The 24,133-nt window shown below is 29.5% G+C and overlaps 2 protein-coding genes across 9 annotated transcripts in view; one reads left to right on the plus strand and one right to left on the minus strand.

Moving 5' to 3' along the window:
- Positions 1-1,068: 1,068 nt before the first annotated feature.
- LOC126871358 (scavenger receptor class B member 1-like) lies at positions 1,069-23,133 on the minus strand. 4 transcript variants are annotated; one of them, XM_050630071.1, is made up of 12 exons: positions 21,813-23,133; positions 21,401-21,542; positions 15,079-15,177; positions 9,385-9,476; positions 9,075-9,235; positions 8,831-8,975; positions 7,576-7,776; positions 4,067-4,227; positions 3,693-3,979; positions 3,077-3,195; positions 2,510-2,635; positions 1,069-2,024 (listed from the first exon to the last, which is right to left on the minus strand). In XM_050630071.1, the coding sequence occupies exons 3-12, from the start codon at positions 15,110-15,112 to the stop codon at positions 1,764-1,766; spliced, it is 1,587 nt and encodes a 528-aa protein (XP_050486028.1). In that variant the 5' UTR covers positions 15,113-15,177; positions 21,401-21,542; positions 21,813-23,133; the 3' UTR covers positions 1,069-1,763. The 4 variants fall into 4 exon arrangements, with proteins under 4 accessions (XP_050486028.1, XP_050486027.1, XP_050486026.1 ...); XM_050630070.1 differs by lacking the exons at positions 21,401-21,542; positions 21,813-23,133 and adding an exon at positions 18,384-18,754; XM_050630069.1 differs by lacking the exons at positions 21,401-21,542; positions 21,813-23,133 and adding an exon at positions 18,471-18,753.
- The window catches only part of LOC126871327 (HEAT repeat-containing protein 5B), a 34,391-nt gene continuing 12,131 nt past the window's right edge, over positions 1,874-24,133 (plus strand). For 4 of the 5 annotated variants that reach the window (XM_050629993.1, XM_050629996.1, XM_050629997.1 and 1 more), the window contains exons 1-2: positions 1,988-2,017; positions 3,086-3,204. The gene's annotated coding sequence lies outside the window, so the exon portion shown is untranslated. Of the gene's footprint in view, positions 2,018-3,085; positions 3,205-24,133 lie in introns of all 5 variants that reach the window. The other variant, XM_050629994.1, reaches the window with a different exon arrangement.

The raw sequence follows: 24,133 nt of genomic DNA on the forward strand, positions 1-24,133 counted from the left end.
TATATTTAACATTATAGTATAGAAATTGGCAATATATAATGTTTAAGATATGTAACATTCTCATAGAATTGTAGTATATAATTTATGGTTTTGTTACAATATAAACATGTGTATGTAACAAATTATTACCAATTCCTAAGGAATCTTTGTAATTGTATGCTGTGTAATACTTTTGTTATAATTATATTAATATTTTTATTCTGTTATAAAAATATATATATATTTTTATATAGATTTTATATGTAATAACAATATTTTTAGAGGAAATAAAATTTTGCAAATGATGAATATACAAAAGACATCTTATTTCAATTATCTATACTATATAATAAAATAATAGATAACTTATCACAGGTACTGAGTAGATAAATTTTACGTTATGTGTTTTCAATAAAAATTTCATTGCAAGAGATGAAGGAGAATTAAAAGAGAAATTATAGAGAGTAATCATATAACGAAACGATTGTAATATTTATGGTTCATCATAAACAGGCATATTTAGCAATACATGTTTTAAGGAATATATAGCAAATACAACTTCATTTTTACAAAGAGAGTTTACATGCTATATATATATGTGTATTGCTTATTTTTTAAGTAAAATATCTTAACAAATCTGAATACGTATTTAAATTATTGCTGTTATCGAAGGTGATTTTATTTTTCAAATTATAAAAATAGAAGTTAAAATTATCTTAAGTATATCGTATGATAAACTCAATTCCAATTTCAGTTTAGAAATATCATTAAGTAGACGAAATCGTGGAAAATATAAAAAAATTTGAGAATTAATACGTTAGACAAAATTAGAACATATTTGTGCGTCCTAAATACAATTACTTAATAACTGATAAATATAGTCCAGTAGTATAATACATAATTAATTTTTTACAATAATTAAAAATTATAGCTAGCATAATATTTTCTACAAGAAGAGAATGTTGTATTGAAATACGCATTAAATTCGTTTTACACAAGTAGTAAAGCTAGGTACTTCCGATGGTGTAAATCGAAACGGAACAAAGTGATAGCTCTCGTAGTGATTAATGTTTCAATTAAAATACTGAATACAGGAATAATAATATGTAAGTGATTTATTATATTTGAATGTTTCCTTCTTGACATTAAGTATGAAAGAATATTATATACAACAACAATTTTTTTGCGAACGAATTCCATCAATCGAATCGGTTTTTTTACAAGTATACAAATGTCATACGTTATATTTTTCTTTTTATACATTACCAGAATATATTCATTATTTTATATTCGGCAGATTTATATTATTAGTTATGTTACATATTGGTAACATATGTATACATAAGTATATAAATCCAATATGTAACAAATAAAATACTGTAATAAAGTTTCTATATGTATACATGTGATAGAAGAAATATTATTACAATATTATTTATAACGTACCTTTAATTATGTGTAACGAAATATCAAATGCATTCCGTGGTACATCAAAAGAGAGCGTAAATTACTAAATGAATAAAAGCATGCAACGATAATATTCTGTTAGAATAATATCGATCCATATCGAGAATATTTTTAGCGCAAAACCCTGAATGTGTACTGTAACGTAGAATACCTTTTGCCGTATTCTGAGTCAATCAAAGTATGTAATAGAGAGCGTTGGTGCATTTTCCACTCATAGGAAAAAAAAACGAATATTATTATCTAATGTTAAAGTATATTTAGTTATATTAAAATAAATTTGAGCATCGTACACGAGTACTTTTATAATGTTTGGTTAGTCAGTTTTTGATAGCCGATAAAATTTGTATCGTTGTGTATTGACCATAGTGTAATGGTACTCGTAAATCGTAGCTATCTCTCCTGTCTACCGGAAGTGATTGTTGTTGCTGTTTGGTGGTCCACAATGTGCTTATCAATAATACGAACATCGTCACCCCTGCGATAGCCAATAACCATATTAATACCTCCTGCATTATTGGTCCTACTTGAAGTAGCAATCTCACGAGGAACAACAAGTCACTGGGTACTTGAGGTATTACCTGCAAATAAATTTATGAAAATATAAGTTTAAGACATTATGGTTGCTTGTAATTGGAATTGTTATAACTTTCCAATTTTAAATATGTATTTTTCGAAAAATGATTATGACTAGCGTAATATATATTTGTAGCGTAATTAACATATTAAACATTATATGTTCGTATTGAATAGACCTCGAAGCACTTGAAACCTGAATGAACATTTGTTCAATGCTATTTAGGGTTACATCTCACAATACTCATACATATCCTACTCTCATTTCATTACCACGCTTAAGTATATATAGAGAAAATGTTATCGGACAATGTGTTAAACAGGTTTATAAAAGAGGCGATTATTTGTGATAGCATTAAGAATGTTGATCTGTCGACATTAAAGGTAGATTAAAGTAGATTAGGTAGAGCTTTATTCTACATGCCCATTGTTAATTACGAACGGTTTTACGAGCATGTTAGATGTAAAAATCTGAATGAAGAATACTCACCAGGTCACTCCAGAATAATGGTATTACTAAGTTATTAAAAATTTCAATCTGTGAATTGTACTGAACAGGATGCATAACAAGATTGATCTGTACTTTTGAGTTTACTTTCATCGGGAAGCCGATTGTCTATGAAGAAAAATGAGAAAAATATGTTCTGTTAATCATCGATTCTCAATAATAAAATTCGACTTCGGTTTTTCTTTATTGAAAACTATTCAATGGATTTAATTGCTTTGTTGATTTTTAATGGTTATTAGTACCAATCTTACGAGCACATTAAACATTATCGTTGTTCAATTAGATAACTAATAGATCGCTTTCGAATATTTACGTTATTCTCGCATATTATGGCTTTACTTGTGAAACACGGCGTAACACTTTCATTAAGGAGAATGTGCTTTTGATAAAAGTTGCTCAAGCAGTAGCCAGCCTCGCAATACTTACATAAATTACGAAGCAAATAATAAAATCAAAGAAAGAAGCTACGTTACGTATCTTAAAACGATCATAATTGGCGAATAATTCCTCGCAAATGTTAATAAGCTAGTTGCTTAGTATTGTATTTACCGGTTCTAGAATTATCTTCGTGGTGTGTTTTTCTGGATCTGGATTAATACCTTCGATATTCTCCTGTAAACTGGGATCGGCGTGAAGAAAATGCGGTAAAGACATCGCTGCAGGGATACCTTAAATAAGTAAGATACCTTAATAACAAGTACTTTTATATATCTGTATTAGTTATTACGTTTCAATCAACGTTATAAAGAAAAAGCACTATAAAATATCTTGATCTCGATGGAAATTTCTAAGTTTTCTAACCTTTTAAATTTGTTAAGAAAGGGTATAAAAATTGTACTTAAGAAAGTTGGTTATCAGTTTCAAAAACAGTATAACAGCTACGTTCAAGAAACGATTAGTCTAATATTGTTTTATAGAAATGTTTGGTAGACACGTGGTCTAACACTCTGCATTATATGCGCAAAGTTCAGCTTTTGACATTTAATGTTAGAGTCTGGCCGATGATGTTCAGCTCACAGGTAGAAACTTTGCTATTCTGATATTTAGTCGGCGAGTCTGATTCGTGAAAGAACTTATATCATCCAACAAGCCAACGTATGGTGAGCTAGAATTGGTAAGAAATCTAATATCGCTAAGTATTCATCAGTTAATAAGAGATACGTACTGTAGTAACACGGCGTCATGTCAGATAGTCCTTTCTTTAAACATTTTCCTTTTTTCTTACAATAACACGTATTATCCGGATTTCCATCAGGAGTATCTAAGAAATTGTCTGACATGCTGTAAAGATAGCCACCTAGACCGTTTTCTGCTACCACTTCCTCTTTGAAAACAATTGGTATCGTTCTGCAGAACGCTTTCCTGAATATTCTGAATGCAGCACGTTTGTCTAGATATGCTGGGAATAATTCTCCTTCGGTGCTTCCTCTAATGAGATTACAAATAGTATTCCTGTAATGTGAAGTGTTTGCGATAATATTCAATTCTTCCACTTAACTTTTTATTAATTAATTTTTGTTGTTTTTCCTCTCCACTTACTCTGGATATGTTTCGTTTCCATTATTTTCTCGATATCCCCATTGTGACATTCCTGGACTGCCGTTGTATAATTGAATACTTAAATAACGTCCTTCTTCCTCGGTCATATTCTCATTGTGCCCGACATTCATGAGCACGACGTTGTTTCCTTCGTCATACATCTAAAAAAGTTGTCAATAAATGCTTTTCGTGAATGCACTTTGATCATCGATCAATCGCATTTTCGATATAAATGATATAATTTCACAGTTAATATAAATTTCAAACGCAAAAGCGTGAAAAATTGCGATTAAAGGTATAACAAAATGTTTAATCGCTTCTTAAAATATCGATAAACGTAATTCGAAAGAAGAAAAATGGATATTATTAAGAAATAGTATCCATTTTCTAGCATTCCCGTTGCAAATTGACAATAAACGATTAAGTTACTGGTGGAAATATTAATATTGAAGTAAGCGGAAACATCATAGATCATAGAATTATTTTTAATTATATCTTGATGGGTTGACATTTCTCACATATTTTCTAACGATAAGGAAAACACACGTGAATATATATGTGTATGTAAGTGAGAAATTTGTATATAAGTGAGAAATCATGCCAACGTGAATAAGAGTTATACGAAGTCGATTATTATAAAACGTGCATTGAACTTGACATGATATATGATTTGCGCTTGTTACTATATATTATGCAATTATATCGACTTATTCGAAAAAAAGCGAGATTCTTGAAATGTATTGTGCACCACCATATGACGAAAAAAGAATGGGACAAGATACATATATTAAAAACATAACTTTCTGTTGCTGAATTCTCATATGCTATTTAAACTATTCTACAATTTGAAATGATATATTTCTATATTAGTTAAAACTTAATATTTTTAATTGATCAAATAAAATCATTTTAAAAATTTTATTCTATTAAAAATAGAATTTTATGCCTAATAAGATGGGATTTTAATCATTTATGAGATATTTTTATAATTGGATATAAAAATATCCATGATATAAATTAAGTAGTTTTAAAAGTCAACAAGACTAACGATAAAGAATAACTTCCGATCAAATTCATTCGCTGAACATACACTGGGACAACCTGTTCATGTTTACTAATATATAGTTGTTTTTTGTGCAGTTAAAAGTTGTTGACACTAACCTCGTGAACCATGAAATGCATGTTTGCACAAACAGTGAAAGGAGCAACGGCTAGAAATCATTGCGTAAACCTTCGGTAATTTGGCGTATTATACTTGCAATATGGTGCACATGTGTATATCTGATATCGCATTTGACTCATGTATTTGTGTATGTATATATATATATAATGTTATATTTTTCACACAATCGTTAAATCGCGTGGAGCTTGTATGTGTAATTGACGGTTGGAAGGTGTTGATGTGATCGTGCATATGAGAGTTCTGCAACAAAAAGCTTGAAATGATTCGATCGATTCATATACAGACGAAGTTAGTTACTTGTGTCAATAACCGGTATATTATTTATTTAATTTTTTTCGTCGCTAATTTATCTCATACGCAATACGATACTGGAATTGACGCATTTGCGTCAAGTTAATCTACTCATGTCGATGGTGTTTGCAACTAATTATTGCAATCTTGTTTACAAAATTGCCAGTCTTAAATTGTTTGTAGTTTAAATAGTTTATATTTCAGATATGTCTAATTGCCGGACGTTGCTCTTAGTATTTTCATTACATCCTTTAGGATGTTATTAGCATTTGAAGTTTAGGAGAAAAAGGGGAATGCCGATTTTAACGAATTTTGACATTTTTTAGTTTTACATTTACAAAATTTTTTCGTATGCTCTTCATTTCCGTGTGCTCTTTATCACTGGATATGTCGCATTATGAATTAAAATTTTTTGAGTATTGCAATTATAAAAAATTAAAATGTACAACGAAAAAACTCTCATTAAACTCTAAAGAATGAGAAGTATTCATGTGTTATACATATGTTATTTAAAATTATAAGTGAAAGTTGAAAATGACGCAGAATAAAATGGTGTTTTATTTTGATATATGAGAAGATATGAAGCTACGACATTATGATATCTAAAAATAAATTTGCGTTTTCTGGGAAATGCTAAAACTTGATATTCTCCCTTTCTTTTGCCGAACCTTCATTCAAGGTTTCGATAAATTGAGAACTTTCTATTGTTTAGTGTTTGGTGGTAAAAGTTTCTCTTTCAGCAATGCTGTAAAAATATGTATTGATATTTGTTCTATATACAGGATGTATGTATGCTACAACTATTGCCACAATTTTTCAGTGACGATTTCATTCATCGCATTTTACTTCCAATAATCTGACAAAAAAATGTTTCAAACAAAAGTTAATCAGTTTTCAAAAAATTATTTTTTCAATGAATCGTTTTTTCCTAGAATTCACAGTTTCCAAAAAAATCAATTTGAAAAGAAATTACAAATTTTCAACTTTTAAGATGTTTTGTGCTATTAGAGTAGGAGCTTGTAGATAATATAAAATGATTTTATATAAAAATTAACTTAAAAAACATTATATTTTAATAATCTATTTATATTTACATCTTTGAGTATATAATTTTTTAATATTTTTTTGTATTTTGTTTTTTTTACGATAAATTATAAAGCATCCTTGGCTTGTCAGGACAAGTATCGCAATAATAAGTTTCGTGTTTTTCTCCTGCTTTGTTGTGTGTACGAACACACCTTACAATCCCTTTTTGTTAGTGTTAAAATTACATGGAGCTTTCCATTTAACCGAATTTCATCACAATTAGCATGTCGAAGCTCGACAGAATCTTTTTATCTCAACCGCAACTCAATAGCTACTACTGCAAAAGCACAAAACATCTCCAAAGTTAAAAACGTAGAATTCTTTTCAAAATTAATTTTTTTGGTTCTAAGAAAAGACAGTTTGGAGATTCGTATTTTGCTCACAAAGGTCTACAAGAATCGCCTATTGAAAGATACAAAATTAAATACGCGTCAAACAGTGTTAACGGAAGTCCCTGAAGAATCGTGACGAGAGTTATACCATTCACCTAGTATAGAGCAATGGTTCATGAAAAGCAAAGATCAATGACAAAACGTGACGCGTAATTGTTCGTTACAAGTGCTTTTGCGAAAGAGTTTCTTATGCATTTGATTATTCCGTTTACGAAAGCATTGGCAAAGCAATTTATAATAATGATATGTATATTGTATGATTCCTTCTGTATTTATTGCGTGTGTTTGTCTTGAATAACTAATCTTACATTTTATTAGCTTTTGTATGATAACTCTTGGAAGACTTTTCTTAGAACAGAATAACGTATGTAAGTACTATGTGATAAATATCGCACTTTAGAGTTTACTTATCATATGTATAAGTAGATTTGTTAATGTGCTTAGGTTTTCTTGGAGGTAAATCATCATTTATTCTTCCTATATTTATTTGTTTTATTAATTTTAATTTTAATTTTAACATTAATTGTTTTTATTTACAATTAAAGAAAATAACTTACCCTGTCAAGCAGCCCGAATTTGCCGAAGTTTATGAAACTTGGCATGATGTTGCTTGCAAGATGAATCAAAGTATCTTCATAGCCCCACAGATAATCGTGAACGGTTAAATGTAATATTGGTTTACTGTCTAACAAGTTTATCAGGCTATTCAAAGGGTAGTTCACAAAAAATCCAGCATCGTGCAGCGTTGAAAAGGCTCCCTGTGAGTGTTAAAAGTATAACAATACATATAAGAAAAATTAGAATCATTAATACAAACAATACAACGAATAAGAATATAGTACGTACTAAAACTATTCAGATATAAGAATCATGGATATATATATGGAATAAGTTAATAATGATATTAACTTATTTTATTGATCATGGATTTATTGCATCGCGTGAGATAGTTTTGCATAAATTTAGTGCGCATTTTAAATATCATTTCAGAATAAATAATCATGGATATGTGACGTAAAGAAAATAATTTTTTAATGGAATGACATCTCGAAATTCTATTTGTAATATCGTATATTAATTGTCGTAACTGACAACAAATAAAATACTATAATTAAAGTAGTAAATCTCCTATGATGATTTATTACTGATTTATTACTGATTTATTACTGATGATTGTTCCTTTTATTAGCGAAAGCTGGATAATTATATCACGGATAACGACTTTGAAAATGTAAAATATCGTTGAACTGTTATCATAGGAATTTTTATGAATCACTGCGACTAATGATTAATTAACATTTGCTCACATAATTATAATAGGAGCATAAATTGATAATTGTAAGATTACTTCAATTAAACAGTTTTGTACTTATTCAGTATTTTGCATACTCTTAACACTAAATCAATCTCACGTTAAAGAATATGGTATCGTAAAACTATCAAAGCATTTTCAAAATTGATCATTTCATGTCAATGCTTAAGCATTATTGAAATGTGACCATCAATAAAAAAAATGAACATATAATGTTCCCATATAAACTTTACTATCGGTAAGCTTCTCATCCTATACATTTTTATTAGTATCTTTCTTTGTTGTTGTACACAACCATATTAATTAAATGAACTATTCTCTCTGAAAAAACTTTTAGAATTTCTTACTGGAATTTTTGAATGCTTACCGTCAGAACGTTAGAATGATTGAAATGTTGTATGCGAAACCATATTATGACGATCATAATTAATTGATTAATTACTCATACATTTGTAAATAATAACATTATCCATCGATTTATGAATTTAGTATTTACTTACCAACATGGGTATGTTTGGAGCAAACACCGTATCTACTTCCGGATTGCCAATCGACAGTTCTGGTACATACACTATCTTTCTCTTTGGAACGTACGAAATCGTGTTGTTCTCGTACCAAGTGACATTTGTGTTTTCTAAAATTTCTCTACGAGTGAAAAGAAAAAATCAATTATGAATAGTTTGTCAAAATGATGAATAGTCTATCTAACTTATAAAATGAAATGGAAAAGTTTGTATTAATTACTGGTACACGTAGGGGCCAACTTCTTCAACTTTTAACTTTACTCCGCCTTCAAGAAATTCTTCCGCATTTGTGATATTGAATATGTATATTTTCATGTAAACATCTACGATAGGCTTCCTCCATAGTTCAAAAATCAACGAATTCGGTGTCATTCGAAGTTCCTGAAACAAGTTTTTGCAATTAGCACGATGGTTTGTTTTCAGACAAGCTGAGTAATTTTGTTTCAATGTCTCGAGAATTGTCATAGAAACTTATTTACGAATTTTAAATTACAATTTCTACGAACATGGTATAATTTAGGTACACTTACTTGATCTAATATTAATTTCATTGGATTGATAGTACGTAGAAGGCAAGCCAAAATGCTGCAACTGATGCCTACTGAGAAGAATATTATGCATTCTGTAATAGAAAAGAAAAATGATTAATAAAATTTTTTTAACTTTTTTGTTAAACAATCTCTTTCATAGGAAAACAAATATAAAACTAGTATTTTATGTCTGTCTCTATCTTTCATATGATAAGTTTTACAAAATAAAAGTTAAAACATCTATTATATTAATACTTTTCCGATATAAGTAGGTTAGTCATTTTTTATACAAAATCTTGAGCTACATCGATTAATGTATTAAGAAATATATGATCCCATTAAAAAGAAAACAAAGTTGACCTCCACATGATCTTTACGCGTCTACCTACAGAAAAACTAATTGTAATATTAAAACATGCCCGCCTTGAAGCCATTTATCCTTTATCTGAAACATTTTTCAATATAATTAATGGTGTCGAAAATATTTCAGCTTAAGGGTAATTCTCGTGCAACAACACTATATGCAAGTAATTTTTATAAATTTTTTTCGAACCAACTATTGGTTATATGGGGCTAAACGTTTTTGGGATATAAATAGGGAGTTTTAAATGTAATTTTTTTATTCCAGTTTCTTTTATTGTTTATTATATATTAAACAAGTCTCGTGATCATCTTTAACAATAGTTACGTTGTTGGCGTGCAGAATAGCATGCGTTACTATCATCAGAATGCAAAAATTAAGAAATTTTCTTAAAATTAGATAGTTTATGTGATTGAATCTATTTTTGAAAGATAAACGAAAAATTTGGAAGATCTAGCTTTTTAAAAAAATTGACTTTATTTGGCAGATAAATGAAGTTTATATTGTTCGAAAAAATATTATAAATAAATAATCAAGTAAAAATTTGAGGTTCAATCCCTGGATTGTAACAAAAATTTGTAACAAAGTGAACGAGTTTTGTCCAAAATTGACTAATCAATTTGTTTTTTAGTTATCGTACACGCCAGTTTAAAAAGTTATTAAACGTAACAGTTTAAAAAGTCAATGAACAATAAAAAGAATTGAAAGGAAAAACATAACATTTTTATTTCAAGACTATATTTACATCCCAAGAACGTCTAGTCCATATAACTAGTAGCTAGTCTAAAAAAAATTCATAAAAATCACTTGCTTTTATTATTGTTACACGGAAATCGTCTGCCAGATAGGTAACTCAGCCTGCATATTGCATAAATGTAATAATTTATTACGAATTACAAATTTATTGTTGAATGCCAGAAATAACGATTGGTCCAAGTTCTAAAATTCTGGATTATTTACATATGTCTGTCACTCTACTGATTATGAAAATCAAACTTATAAACATAATTCATTAAATTGGAAGATAAACTAACAAGTACATATATTTACATCATATACAGATTAAATTAAAACATATGATAATTCGTTCAATGATTGCGTTTGAGATATGTAAATAATATATTTCACATATGTAGATAAAAGTGTTGATAGGAGTGCGAGGAGTACAATATACATATCTTCTTTTTGCATTTGTATTTTATTACTCTATAAATATTAATAACAATTCTATCCATTGGATAGTTAATCGCGAATAAATCTTGCGTCAATAAACTGAACAAGAAACTGAACAATATCAGATAATTTTCAGCTTTTTGTTGCATTATAACGTAAGTGCAATGTCAAGTAGTTGTCATTTATATTTCTTAATCGAACCTTGAATTTTTTAAACGTCTTTTTTTGACCATAGTACCACCGATGATCAACATAATAACATGCTAGGGCAATTTTGATCTCTTGAATTAACTAAATCTTAAGATGATTATGAATGATACATGAAGAATTTATTATGCAAGTTATGACGCATGTATTTACGTGTATGTAATTTCTCCTTTTAGTACTGGAATTCGATTATGAATTTGATTTTCAAGGAATTCTTTGCATTGGAGAGCAATTTATAGGATGCGTATTTTGGATAAAGTGATTAACGTTGCAAATTTTTTTGGAACAGATTTGAAATGTCAAGATATAAATATTATTGATAATCGTCAATCATGTTCTACGGTACGTTTTGTGATTCGCACTATCCTGCTTACCTTGACTCAAATTCAACATTAAGTAACATATAAACCTAAAAAAAAGGACCAGTTTAAAAACGATTTCTTCGGTTAGGTGGATGGTAAAAGTATTACGTAAATGGTGGATGGTAAAAGTACGTAAATTGCAGGTAATTCATGGTTTGCTAAAAATTAGGGTGTCCACGAAGTTTCGTATCGTTTTATTGTTACACTGACAAAAAGTTGGACAAATTGGGTCGACGATTCTTCCTGGGGAGGTTTTCTTACATTGTATGAATATGCAGAAATACGTGAATCACGCGCAATACGTTTTATGAGCGATTACAGTGATTCTAGCAAATTAATTTCCACTTATGAATAAATGACGTATGTAAGTATCGAAAGCATCTCGTCCCGGAATTTAAGTGTTGAATATATGTATTACAGATTACAATATTATTTCCTAAGAAATTATTTCATTTTGGAGATTTTGAACATTTATAGTGATATGTAATGAAATATTTTATTTACAACTTTAGACTTATAGTAATTTACAACTTGATAATTGTAAAAGGTTGTTTGCTGTTTGTTTATTGTAAAAGATAATAAGATGCACTGAAGGTTAAAAAATTTATAGATTCTCTCAATTTATGATTTATTGCTTTTTAAAAAGAAGAGAAACAAAATAAAAATAGTTGATTCCGTTCCAACGAACTTGTCAATATACCTATCCTTTTTACTACGATAGTGTCATTTTTTTTTTATTACAGACAAATACGACAGACGAGTAAACAAGACGAAAGTTATTTTTATCTAGCCATGGTAACGTAATACTGAAATTATTCTACATAATGAAGTACTGACTTACTACCAATGCGCTTTTAATATTCCTAAACAAATTAAAATTTGTTTCTCTGGATCCATCAATTTAATTGGTTATTTTCTTAAAAGTATGCAAATTTATAGCTTGCATAATATAGATAATTAAAAATATATTCCTTAGTAGAATAGATATTCATAGTTATTTATTTTAAAATAAGTAAAATTATTATTACTACTGTATTAGTATTAGCTTCCTAAAGCTCTATAAAACAATATGAGGCATTGTCATGTTTGTACATAGCTGGAGTTGCGAGGTCTCGCGGGTCTGTCTCATACTGTCTGTACTCTGTACTCTGTAGCTACATAGCTTAGCAAAACGTAATTGTAACGCGTACCATTGGGAGCTACTGTGTGTATACGAAAATGGTGTGTGTGTTTATTTACAGCGACATAGCGAAAGTAATGTATGCAAATGTCATTATGTATGAGCTAATAATTGCTACGGTGGACAGATGTCATTTACTTTTTTAGTTTAGCGACGTGATTTGAATGAAGAACAATTAAAACGATAATCGGTGACAACATACGTTATTACATATGTAATCTCGATATGTAAACCTATCATGAATAGAGAAATGATATATTATATATGTATATTATTACATATTCAATGTACTAATGGAATCAGGATGTTATGTTTGTTATTGCTATTGTTTTTCACGAAACGCATAAAATTTTAATTTACAAATTAGGAAAATGTAAACGAAAGTTGCATATGCAGTATCAAGAATTCAAGAGATAAAGTTTGTCAACTTCAATAGAATTCAGTATTTTCTGCACGGAGCCCTTATTCAACTAAACATAACCAATTCCCAATACAGTAAGAATTAATCCTTGACCTAAAGACTCTGGCCATTCACAAATCAAAACAGTTTGTCGGAAATATCATACCAGCCATTAGTTATGACTATTCACGTATATCTACGTAAAAGTATTATAAGAATCGAAATTTTTTAGTTGTATTGCCATTCATATTGAATTATTATGTCATTTTGTTTCGAATGATACAAAAGCGATGAATGAACACGTAACTTTTTTTAGTAATAATTCGATGTTTTTAATGGAAACAGGAGGTAAAACAGGAGGAAATTAGTGGAATATAAAGTATTCGAATAAAACGATAGAGACAGAGTTATGATGTAGAAGTATTTTAGTCAGAATTTAACGAAGTATTAACAATTAAACTAGAATCACGAAATTCATTATCTCCAGTTCTTCCGATCGAAGTATACTAATTGGTAAGTTTGGATTATTTATGAAAGTCTCTGACATGTCGTGTAACATTATGGCGATAAATGTCTCATTAATAAAAAGTAAAAGGTTCCTCTTATCTCAAATATCATACAAGATCTCAAATATCATAGATTTTTTATTTAGTAAAAAATTCAGCGTGACCTACCGATCATTCAAGACAAAGCAGGAAGGTATTTGTGTTGAGGTCAAAATCATGCTATCATATTAACATTCCTTGACTTTCTTTAGAAATGAAATTCAGCATGTACATTTTTCGAAAGTCTCTTACGAAACTTCGGTATTTTATTACCGGTTATACACGTTTGAGTAGTTTTTCAATGGCCGAGAACTTTAAACGGTTACCAAAGTTGATACTAGTTAATATATGTTAATATATGACATCCCGAATCATCGAAATCTCAAACCATTTTCAATGAAGGAACTTTTTTGACGGACAATTTATTAACATTCTATCCGTTAGATGCTTGTTACACATAACAGACAGTTAAAGTGAAATACATACGCATATGTCTCAAAGTTCTTTTATCTACTTTTTGACTTCGTTTAACTCGGTTCTCTTTGATTCATCAAAAATTGTTTTCAAAGCCTCGATTACTTAATATTCTCGAAAAGTGATATGTTTATATCCTAATACTTATGGAGTATGCCATAAAAATTTATGATGTATCCAATGATCATAAATGATTATATAATTATATAACCAATTTAAGATTACGGAATTAACGTCTAGAAACCAGAAATGAAATCTAAACCGTATTTGATTTTTGTCTGACGAGTTAAAACATCAACTATGGAACGCCTAACTGAAAATAATTATTTATACTCTATAAGATAAAAAGAAGAAATAGAGGCTGACAAAAACAACGTCGAAGGAAAACAGGAAAATAAGGAAAAGGTATAATCATTTCGTGCAACACTTCTGATGTTTTTTCCATATTGTTATTTTCATGTAATTCATATATTTAGATAATGAAAACATATTGTTAAAACTTGATCGAGGTTGCGATCGAGCATTCGCAGCGAGTAACAAGTTTTTCTACGTTATAGATCGCTGCCTGGTATTAATAGTAACAGAACTAAAAAATTTTCAAATTTGGTTTTATTGAATAGAACGTTTATATTATGTTATACGTCTATATTATATATTACTTTTATCGCGTAATACGGTATATTTATAATTTCATCAGATATGTGTCCTCGTCAGAGGGTAAAATTATTACTTGTGCCGTTATCACCTTGGCCTTAACTGTACAGCAACACTTTCAGTTGTTTTGTGACGCTACAAATGGAAGCTTGCATTGCTTTCGCAAATAGTGGCATATCATGTGTTAAGCAAGCCTTATATGGCCTTACGAAAATTTCTTTGTAAATATTAAAAAACCACTCACAATACCGATTGTTGACATATTTATAAAATACGATATGCTTAATGATACTTATTGATTGACGTATGCATATATACACGTACATACGATTACTCACTCTTAAATTGCGGCAGCGGGTTTGTGAATTTCATGGTTGCGACCTGGTTTTCGCGTGTCTCGTTGCCTTACTTTTTTCTGTCTCCTTGATCGTAAAATTCTGAAACAGAGGGATTGCTTTATTATAGCGCCTTATTGATCAACTCTGTAACCCTAATTCAATAATACGATAATTTGTTTTCATTCAGGTACGAAATAGGAAAGAATCTCTTTTTCTCATAAGAATTGGAAAAATTTTTGTTACAGTCTCATTTTCGAGGTAATAATATTTAAGCATGTAGCACATGTTTTATTAGTCTTACTATTATATCTTGTTCCTACTGTCATAATTACTAATTTAATATTTTATAAGATAGGCGGAATGTACAAACATACTCATCTGATGAAGTATACGTTTCGAACATACTATTCTACTAGGAATAATGTGATTGTATAGTACGGGAAGTTTAGAAAGACATGTGCAAACACGGTACATATATCTATTCGACAAAGTCTGACTGGGAAAATAGATCTAGAAACATGTTAAAATTACGTTCAAACTATACATATACATATTCCAAGTTTGAAGCGGAATTTCATCTTAATTTGTCAAGGTCATTGACACGTGCGTGTTATTTGCGCAGCTATTCACACACCTATGAACAAAATAACCTTTTTTTTTTGGCGGTAGAATTTTTCATCCTCGAATTTTTATTCCTTTCCTGTTTTTCTTATACATATTTAATGTATCTGGTGACTTAGGCGTTTGAATATAACTCGAACATCTACATGGTAGATTGTAGATTTTTATCGGTAATATATATCGAGAATTTGCAATGATAATAATACGACAGTAACCATTTACAGTAAGTAATTGCAGCAACATTATGAATAAAAATGTTCTTCGGGACTTCTATTACTAATAAGAATAATTAATTATTTTATGTCGAACGAACAGCAAAAACAGTTGATAAATTAATTGGACGAATTTTGAATTCATAAGTTAATAGCTAGTGTGTCTTGTAATTTTTAAATGTGAGAGCCGAATCATTGAGATGTCATAGATAAATGATCATCAAAATCAACGAATCGATAAAGGTTAAAAAAGAATTTATATAGGCGTTGCTTTGTGATTTAATTAATGCGTTGATCTAGCCAAAACCTTTGGTTAAAAACTTGGGAAAAATTCATATATAATTTATGATTTACGCATAAACCTTCTCTGGTTCGCCTTCTTTTCTTAAATTATTTGATAAATTGGATGTTTTCTCGCTATATATTTCCTTCAATATTCGCATAAAAGACTCTTTCTTTTTGTTTTCTAGATATGATAAAATATATCATAAAGAAAATGTCATTTCTTTCTGATTTTAAATATTACTTTTTATGTAATACAATCGGAAGATCGTTGAATATGTTCGCATCTTGCTTCTTTTATAACTTTTTTCCGACTCTATGATTAGAATTATATTATAAAACAACCGATATTTATAATTATTTTATTGCTATTAATCATAAACATTTGTGGTTCGAAAATACTATAAATATCACATTTGACGTCAGTTGAAATATTTCTTAAAACAACTCCAAAGCGTAACTAAAAAAAATTTATGAATAGATAATAAGCATTTCTTTACCGCTGTAAATAGCCCAATAACTCTGATAATAAAATCCGCCTAGGATATAAAAATATTCGTTAATATCTCAAATAATGACATGGCATGACATTCTCAAATTTTGTCAGTTTCTTAAATCATATTTTCCTTTTTATAGCCTTTGACGTCATTAAAAAATGTAAAGCTTTTTTTACCTTCGATATGAACTGATGGAATCAGGTAGTCGTTAAATTATTGTCTCTAAAATATTCGCACGCAAGAATACAAATTATGCTTGTTAACTCGTGAACATTTGACAATCAAAATACACTAATAATAGAGTAGGTAATAGTAGAGTAGAGTGGTTTGTATTTCGAGTACACAAATATACTGTGTTTAATTCGGACGAACTAATAAAACTAAATTTAAGTGTTGGGAACTCTGTTAAACATTACTGTGATTTGATTCGTCTAGTGATTTCAACGCCTGGTTAAGAACTCTTTATGTTGAGAAGCATGTACACCAACATTTGTGATCTGGAAACTTGATAGAAGGTTATCTTCCCTTAAACATTTACTATCGAAGTTTCACATTTAGGCAAAACGAGTATTCTAAAAGGATTCAATTAACACCTTTATCCATCGTTTTGAATGTAAAACGAGGTACAAATTCAGTAAAGATATTCTCCACACCTTCCTTAACTAAGGATTTATTCCTTTTTTCCCGGTGGAGTACACCAAATTTCTGACCGAATGAAACGCTAGTAGATTGAATGTTAAAAATTTCAACGGTATTTAAAACATTATCCTTATTTAGAAAGCAATAAGGAAACAAGATAGCGCAAGTATTATGAACTTATGTAAATGAAATAAAGTCTGAGCACTAAACATGTCTATTGACCACATATTTAATTACATTTTTAAAAGGGAATTTTTTGTTTTGAACACGTAATTTCAAATTAACAGTTTAAATAATTTCAATTTTTTAACAGTTAAATAAATTCACATAATTTTCGAGTTCTGTATTTATAATGATTAATTATGAAATATAACTTATAACGTAGGCGCTATTCACTCATATTTGTTTATATCCCTTTTAATTTCACAAATGTAAGCGTAATTTTCTAATATCGCGCACAGTTATTAACATGATGACATAATAAACAAGGTGATCCGAGTAGGTGATCTGTCATCTTTCAAGTACGCATCTTGCATTAATATCGAAGTATAAAGCGAAAGAGAGTGCATATGCAGAATGAAACGTGTCGTGAGTACCTATGAAGCATCTCTTGGTGGAATCAGAGCTACCAAGCTGTTCGAAGAAAATATATTCTGCATACTTAATAACTCCAGCATACCTTGATGTTAACAATTTTTATGATCTTTACCCGCTGTTTCTTAGCATAGAAGTTCGTAGTTTCTCGCCTTGATACTACTGTTCTTAGAAAACGATTCATAAAAAGTATATGAAATATATATCTTCATATTTGGAAGAAAATGATTATTCATTATATTGTAAATAATTAGTGGCTTCATGTGAATTTCAATATAATTCTAATTTATTATTTTATCTATCTACACAATGAATCTCTACGAAATTAGAAAACATATTACGTTATTTGATTGTTAATTAGCCTCATCATTTTTGATTTTTAATTTATTGTATTATTTCGGGTGCCGCATTGTTTTACCAATCAGGCAAAACTTTTCACATAATACGACGAACATCTTACCACATGCAAATTTTGTTATTTGTTGCGGACCGACTAAAATTTGGAGAGAATAAAATTGTAGCACATCACTCAAACTACTTTACTTACTGAGTTAGAACTTTAGTTCTAACAGGTCGTACTAATTCGAAGGTATAACGCACAAAGTAACAGAAACAACATGTATCACAGTTCCATCTTTCCTGTGCGATTCGGAATTTCGTTGTCAATAAAAAATAAAACTACACGTAGTTTGTTTAATGATCAAATTCGCGGCACGAACACGACATGAAAATTCGTAACTACTCCAACAAGACACTTTATATCGTTTGCCACTATACATTCCCTCCCTATCTTGCCATTAGTGAGCACGAGTCTTGTGTTCACTCTGCTTTATACTGTCTCCTGATCACTAACCCCCATACGACGCCAATGAAGACAACGTCTACGATTTCTCTCGTTCCTCGGACATCAATATACTGATAGGGCGCAATGTCTGGTATATAAAAAGTGATATATCCAAGACATCCTGTTAAATGGGAAAATATTCGTAATATGAGCTCAATTTCTAATTTTATTAAAATATCAAATTAATTTCTAGAAATAATTTGCTTTGGATTAAATTTAGAAGACTCGATTCGTAAGAATCTGTACGTGTTAAAGTTTGGTATTTTGTGATCAAGTTATTTTTCTTTCTGCATTGAATTTTAAATCAAATATGACTGTTCTTTAAGCAAAAATAAATTATCTTTATTTATACACTGCTGGAAAAAAGTTGCGGACTTTGTTCCAACTTTTGCAAACAAAGCTTGCAAAAAATTTACAAAAGTAATAAATATTTAGATTTTCTGGAAGAAAATTCTTTGACGCCCTGCTTAATACTGAGCATTATGTAGCATTGGAAATATGGTCAACTTGTTTTTTAAAGTGAAAATTGAATAACATCTCTCATACTAAAAGCAGACTCATTGCTCGATTCAAAAAACGGAAGGAAGGTATTTATCACTATATTAGGAAGTGTATATAATTAGTGAAATATTTGTGGTAAACAATTAGTAAAGAAGTGTAATTAGTAAAACATTTAGTTTTATAATATCAAAATAAATATTTTAAATAAGAATATTTAAATAAACACAATTATACATTTATTAAAATAGATATTTTACAATATCAAATATTATTATCATTAATGTAGACAAACAAAATATTTTAAATACTAAGAAATGCATTTTTAGTAAAACTAGAAATACAGAGTGTATCAAAACTATATGTCGTACCATTGCAATAACATTCTACATCTCTGGTTTTATGGAGATTAGATAGTAAAAAAGGAACTGCAAAATTAAACACCTTGACCTAGAAATTCAAAGCCGAATCTTTTTGGTCTCTATCATGTTCCATTCATTGGGAAGATAAAACTTGTCAAAAGAACCATTATTCACAGTTGAATCTCTTGAAAAATCCTCTAAATTCTCTTGAAAAATAATATTGAGATTCCAGTTCTTATTGTTGGACTAACTTTTTCGACTCCTTTATATTTTTATACATTCTTTTGAATTAATTTGTTTCAGACGTATAAACGTCTAAAGATTACATAGGTAATCTTTAATAAATTCTCTTAAAAAAATTAAAATATTTTTACATGTATCCATGTATCCACGTTCAGTATCCCAGAATGTAGATCCTTCTTAAAAGTATACTTTCAATGTCATTCTTTAATTGGTTCATTGAACCTATCAGTAATTCAGAAGGAAAGGTATTCAAAATTATTAACAAGCCGGTGGATTAAATAATTTGAGAAGATGCATAAATAATCATTCAAGGTTAAAAATCACTAAAATTCATTCTAACCAAATTAACAGTATCAAAATCAAAGAATTAGATTTAATCACGATACCCAATTAGATATAGTGACATAATATTCTAACTTTTATTTAGATATATTTTTATTTATTTATATATTATATTTTTTTATTTAGATGTATACATATAGGGTAAGTCAATAAGCTGTTTAAAATATCTTATTGCTTATTAAATTGAAAATAGAAAGTTTTCTATATAAAATGAATCGCATTCAAAAAGATTGTCTTTAATGAATGCGTTTTTATCTATTCTTTCAGATTCTTTGAAACATTGAATAAATTATTTCTACTTGTTTCTTTCAAATTCTAGAGAACCTTAAATTTTCTGGGATAAAACTGCATATTCTTATTAGTGAATCGATAAGAGAATGAATTTACTTATATCAAGGTGATCCTCTGTTAACCTTGAACCTCAAAACGAAAGTACATTACAAGTGACAATATTACCTGCTGCAGAAGTGATAAATTTATCGAGAACTCGCCGGCCTTACTTAAATTTTACTGATTCTATTTGATTTTGATTGTATTTGCTTAAGCTAATTCTACACTGATAGACAATTGCCCGCAAACACGTATCGTAGACAATCATCGTAAAAAATCCGCAAAAAGACAGATACTGATTGGCTACATCATGTTTCTGTGGACAATTGTCTGACAATGTAGACAGCTTCACTTGTGAATACAAACCGAACTGTGACTTACTGGAAATCTATATTAATTTTTTGACTCATAATGTTCCACCCATATGTATGTAGTGTCTACGTTATCATGACTTGACAAATTGGACAGTTCATCATTAATACTGGTAACTGGTCTCAAATCTTTTCTCTTTCTAATTATTAAATACATAAAGTATAATCTGTCTAAATTAATAATGAACTTTTAAATTCATTAATTTCAACAATGAAATTCGATAGAAAGCAATACGCGATCGTTTCACGACAACCGAAAAGTTTTTATGATATGTATATATGAAAAGGAACCCTAAGGACTCTTTTTAGAGACAATCAATAATATTGCCAATATTTCAAGATTCTTAACGGAAATGCAGTTTGTCAATAAATATTGACAATATTATATTGACAGTACATATTGATCCTTTTAGTTGAGAACCTTGAAATGCTGGCAACATGTATTGATAGCCTGAGGATACCCTTAATGATATAATGATAATCTTACGTGCAGTTCGCTTCTGTTGATACGTAATTACAACAGATCTACGATAAACATATGTATGTGTTTTCGGCATACCATTCGATGACGTATATTACTTTTTACCACTGCATACGTCAAACTTTTTTCAAGATGTCTGATGATGAACCTGTAAAGGATATAATAATAATATGTATCGTGTTCTGTAAGAATCGCTTTAAAATTTTATGTCGTATAGAAAACGTCTAGCTTTAGATTTCAATGTTAATTTCTCTTAAAATCGATTTAAGGTATTTTTGTAGTACCATCAAGAATAACTATTCAACGAAATCAGGTTTTGCTGATATGAGGATTAGAATCTGACATTATGATGGAAAAAGTTCATAAATATTTAATGACGAATGTGAATCTATAATATTTGGTGAAATATTCCACTTACCTGTTAGACAAAGCATAACTTGCTGGAAAATATCAATACTAAATAGTATTGTATAATAATAGTACACCACTTATTTTATTACAATTTATTCGCAATTATGACCCACTTTAATTCAATTAACGAAATCCAAAATATTCTGGCTATTTATTGCCATCGATGATTATACTAACACATGTTTTACCGTCTTTAACAGCAAAGATAGTTTATCACTGCACTCTCGATCATAAAGCTAACGAGTCTCTTGACAATGTTGCTAGTTATTGCCGTGAACCATAATAATCAGTGTCATCATTTCCTTTTATTTTCTTGGAGTTTCCCGATAACTTTTGTAGACCACGAGCAACACGAATGCTACTTTCATTTCAATGTTCATACAGTGACATTGTATGTATGCCGGGTTAACGTGTTTTAAAAAATAATTTGTAAATTAAGCCATGCCTGTAACAGCAATACACAGTGTGTTCCATTTATTTGTAAACATGTGTAAATATGTAAATATTTCGAAAACTATGCGATACGAAGAAATGTTTGAAACAAATGCTGCACGATGGTAAAAAAGACATGTCATATCGCTATTTATCTTACTGTGCGACGACCTTGAAAATCTCTGTACATGTCACGTTTATGTTTTTAAACGGCAACTATATTCTTTTATTACATATTCTTGCAGCAGATATCGAAGCGTTTTCAAAACGCTATTTATTTGTAACTTTCTCATAAACTACTATCGAGATACTAATTCTTAAGAAGGATACAAAATTGTATACCTTTTAATGGTAGACGCATAGGAGGAAAAGCGACTAATTGCTTTAAGGATAGAATTTGACATACACTTATTTTCTAGAGCCACTATAATGTACAAAGCCCGACCGAGTAACCACCCCGTTGTTTACAATGGATAACGTTAAGACCCTGATGACGCATCATATTTGAAATTTAATGTCTCGATAGTAATTTATACGAAAGATGCAAGTAGGTAGTGTTCTGAAAACGTTTCGATATCGGCTGCAAGAATATGAAATAAAAAATATAGTTGCCATTTAAAAATAAAGATCTTCATAGATCTTTTTAAGATCATTGCAAGATAAATATCGATATGAAATGCCTCCCTTGATATTATATAACGTTCGCTTCAAACATTTTTCCGTATCGCCTATAGTTTTCGAGATATTAAGATGTTTATTTAGGCATTTCCAGGTATTACACTTCCAGTTAAATGACACACACTATATGATAAAAGGGACAAGTAGTAGCGGGAAAGTTATTTAAATCGTTGCACAAATCGCGATCGATAAAGCTGGCAAAAACTATTAAAATATGTATCATGGAAATAGGATATGATGTAATAATTTCTAGGTTCGTATAACATGATTAGCGATATTGTATGCATTTAGGAGTGAGAGTTTTCTGCTCCATTTCATTCAGTTTCGTAATAAATAATGTAATTGATTTTCGTAATTTCCAAGATTCGGAGCAGACGAGTAGCGTCACAGTTACCGCAGCAAATTACTGCCGCGTTTGCGTATTTAATTTTTGTTGAAGTCTATAAGAGCATTTTGCATTAATTTCCCGCCTAAGATTTGCATCCCGCGTAAACTGATTCGCATGAATTTATGCTATCCTCAAACGGCAAATTGTCGCGGAGGTGACGCTCGTCTTTACCGAATCTAACTCTTTCTAATTATCCACATATTGTCGCATCATAACAAGGGGTAATAGCTATTATTAGTCTGCGAATGTTTATTGCAATTTGATAGTTTTACAGTAATTAAAGGAATAAACTTTTGATCAAGATTTGTTCTTATTATACTTTTCTTCTTAGAGTACTTTTTAAAAATAATTTATACAGCTTTACATCATATGCGTTTCAAATTTCCCATAAATGCATAAACACTCACAGTTTAATTATTATGTTTGCTCGAGTGTCGAGACACTAGATGAACGCAAAAAAGTAATGTACTGGTGACGTGAAATCCGTTGATATATTACTTACTGATACATGCAACTATGATAATTACGCATCTGTGGTTTAACGATCTTGGGACATTCAAATAAAAATCTAGAGGAGAGACAATCTTTACTCTTTTTTTTTAGAACCTCTTAGTATCCGGAAAAATATGCAAAAAGTTATAATTAATAAAAAGTAGCAGAAGAGAACGCTACCTTCTACGATTGCAAGTACTTCCGTCGTTTATATAATAACCGTTTATAAATCTGAGTATTTGCGAACAGTGCATTATGCATTATGGAGACTAATGAAAAAAATGTAACTTCATCACGATTCATATTTATAAAGTAGCTTACATACATACGTATATTAC

Source organism: Bombus huntii, chromosome 11 (assembly GCF_024542735.1).
Source record: "Bombus huntii isolate Logan2020A chromosome 11, iyBomHunt1.1, whole genome shotgun sequence".
Lineage (NCBI taxonomy): Eukaryota > Metazoa > Arthropoda > Insecta > Hymenoptera > Apidae > Bombus > Bombus huntii.

Coding starts and splice junctions, on each gene's coding strand:
- LOC126871358 (XM_050630071.1), bottom strand. CDS start 15,112: ATGAAATTCACAAACCCGCTGCCGCAATTTAAGA. Junction 8,976..9,074: donor GTTGGCCCCTACGTGTACCA/GTAATTAATACA, acceptor TTTCACTCGTAG/AGAAATTTTAGAAAACACAA. Junction 4,228..7,575: donor AATTCGGGCTGCTTGACAGG/GTAAGTTATTTT, acceptor CAACTTTTTTAG/ATGTATGACGAAGGAAACAA.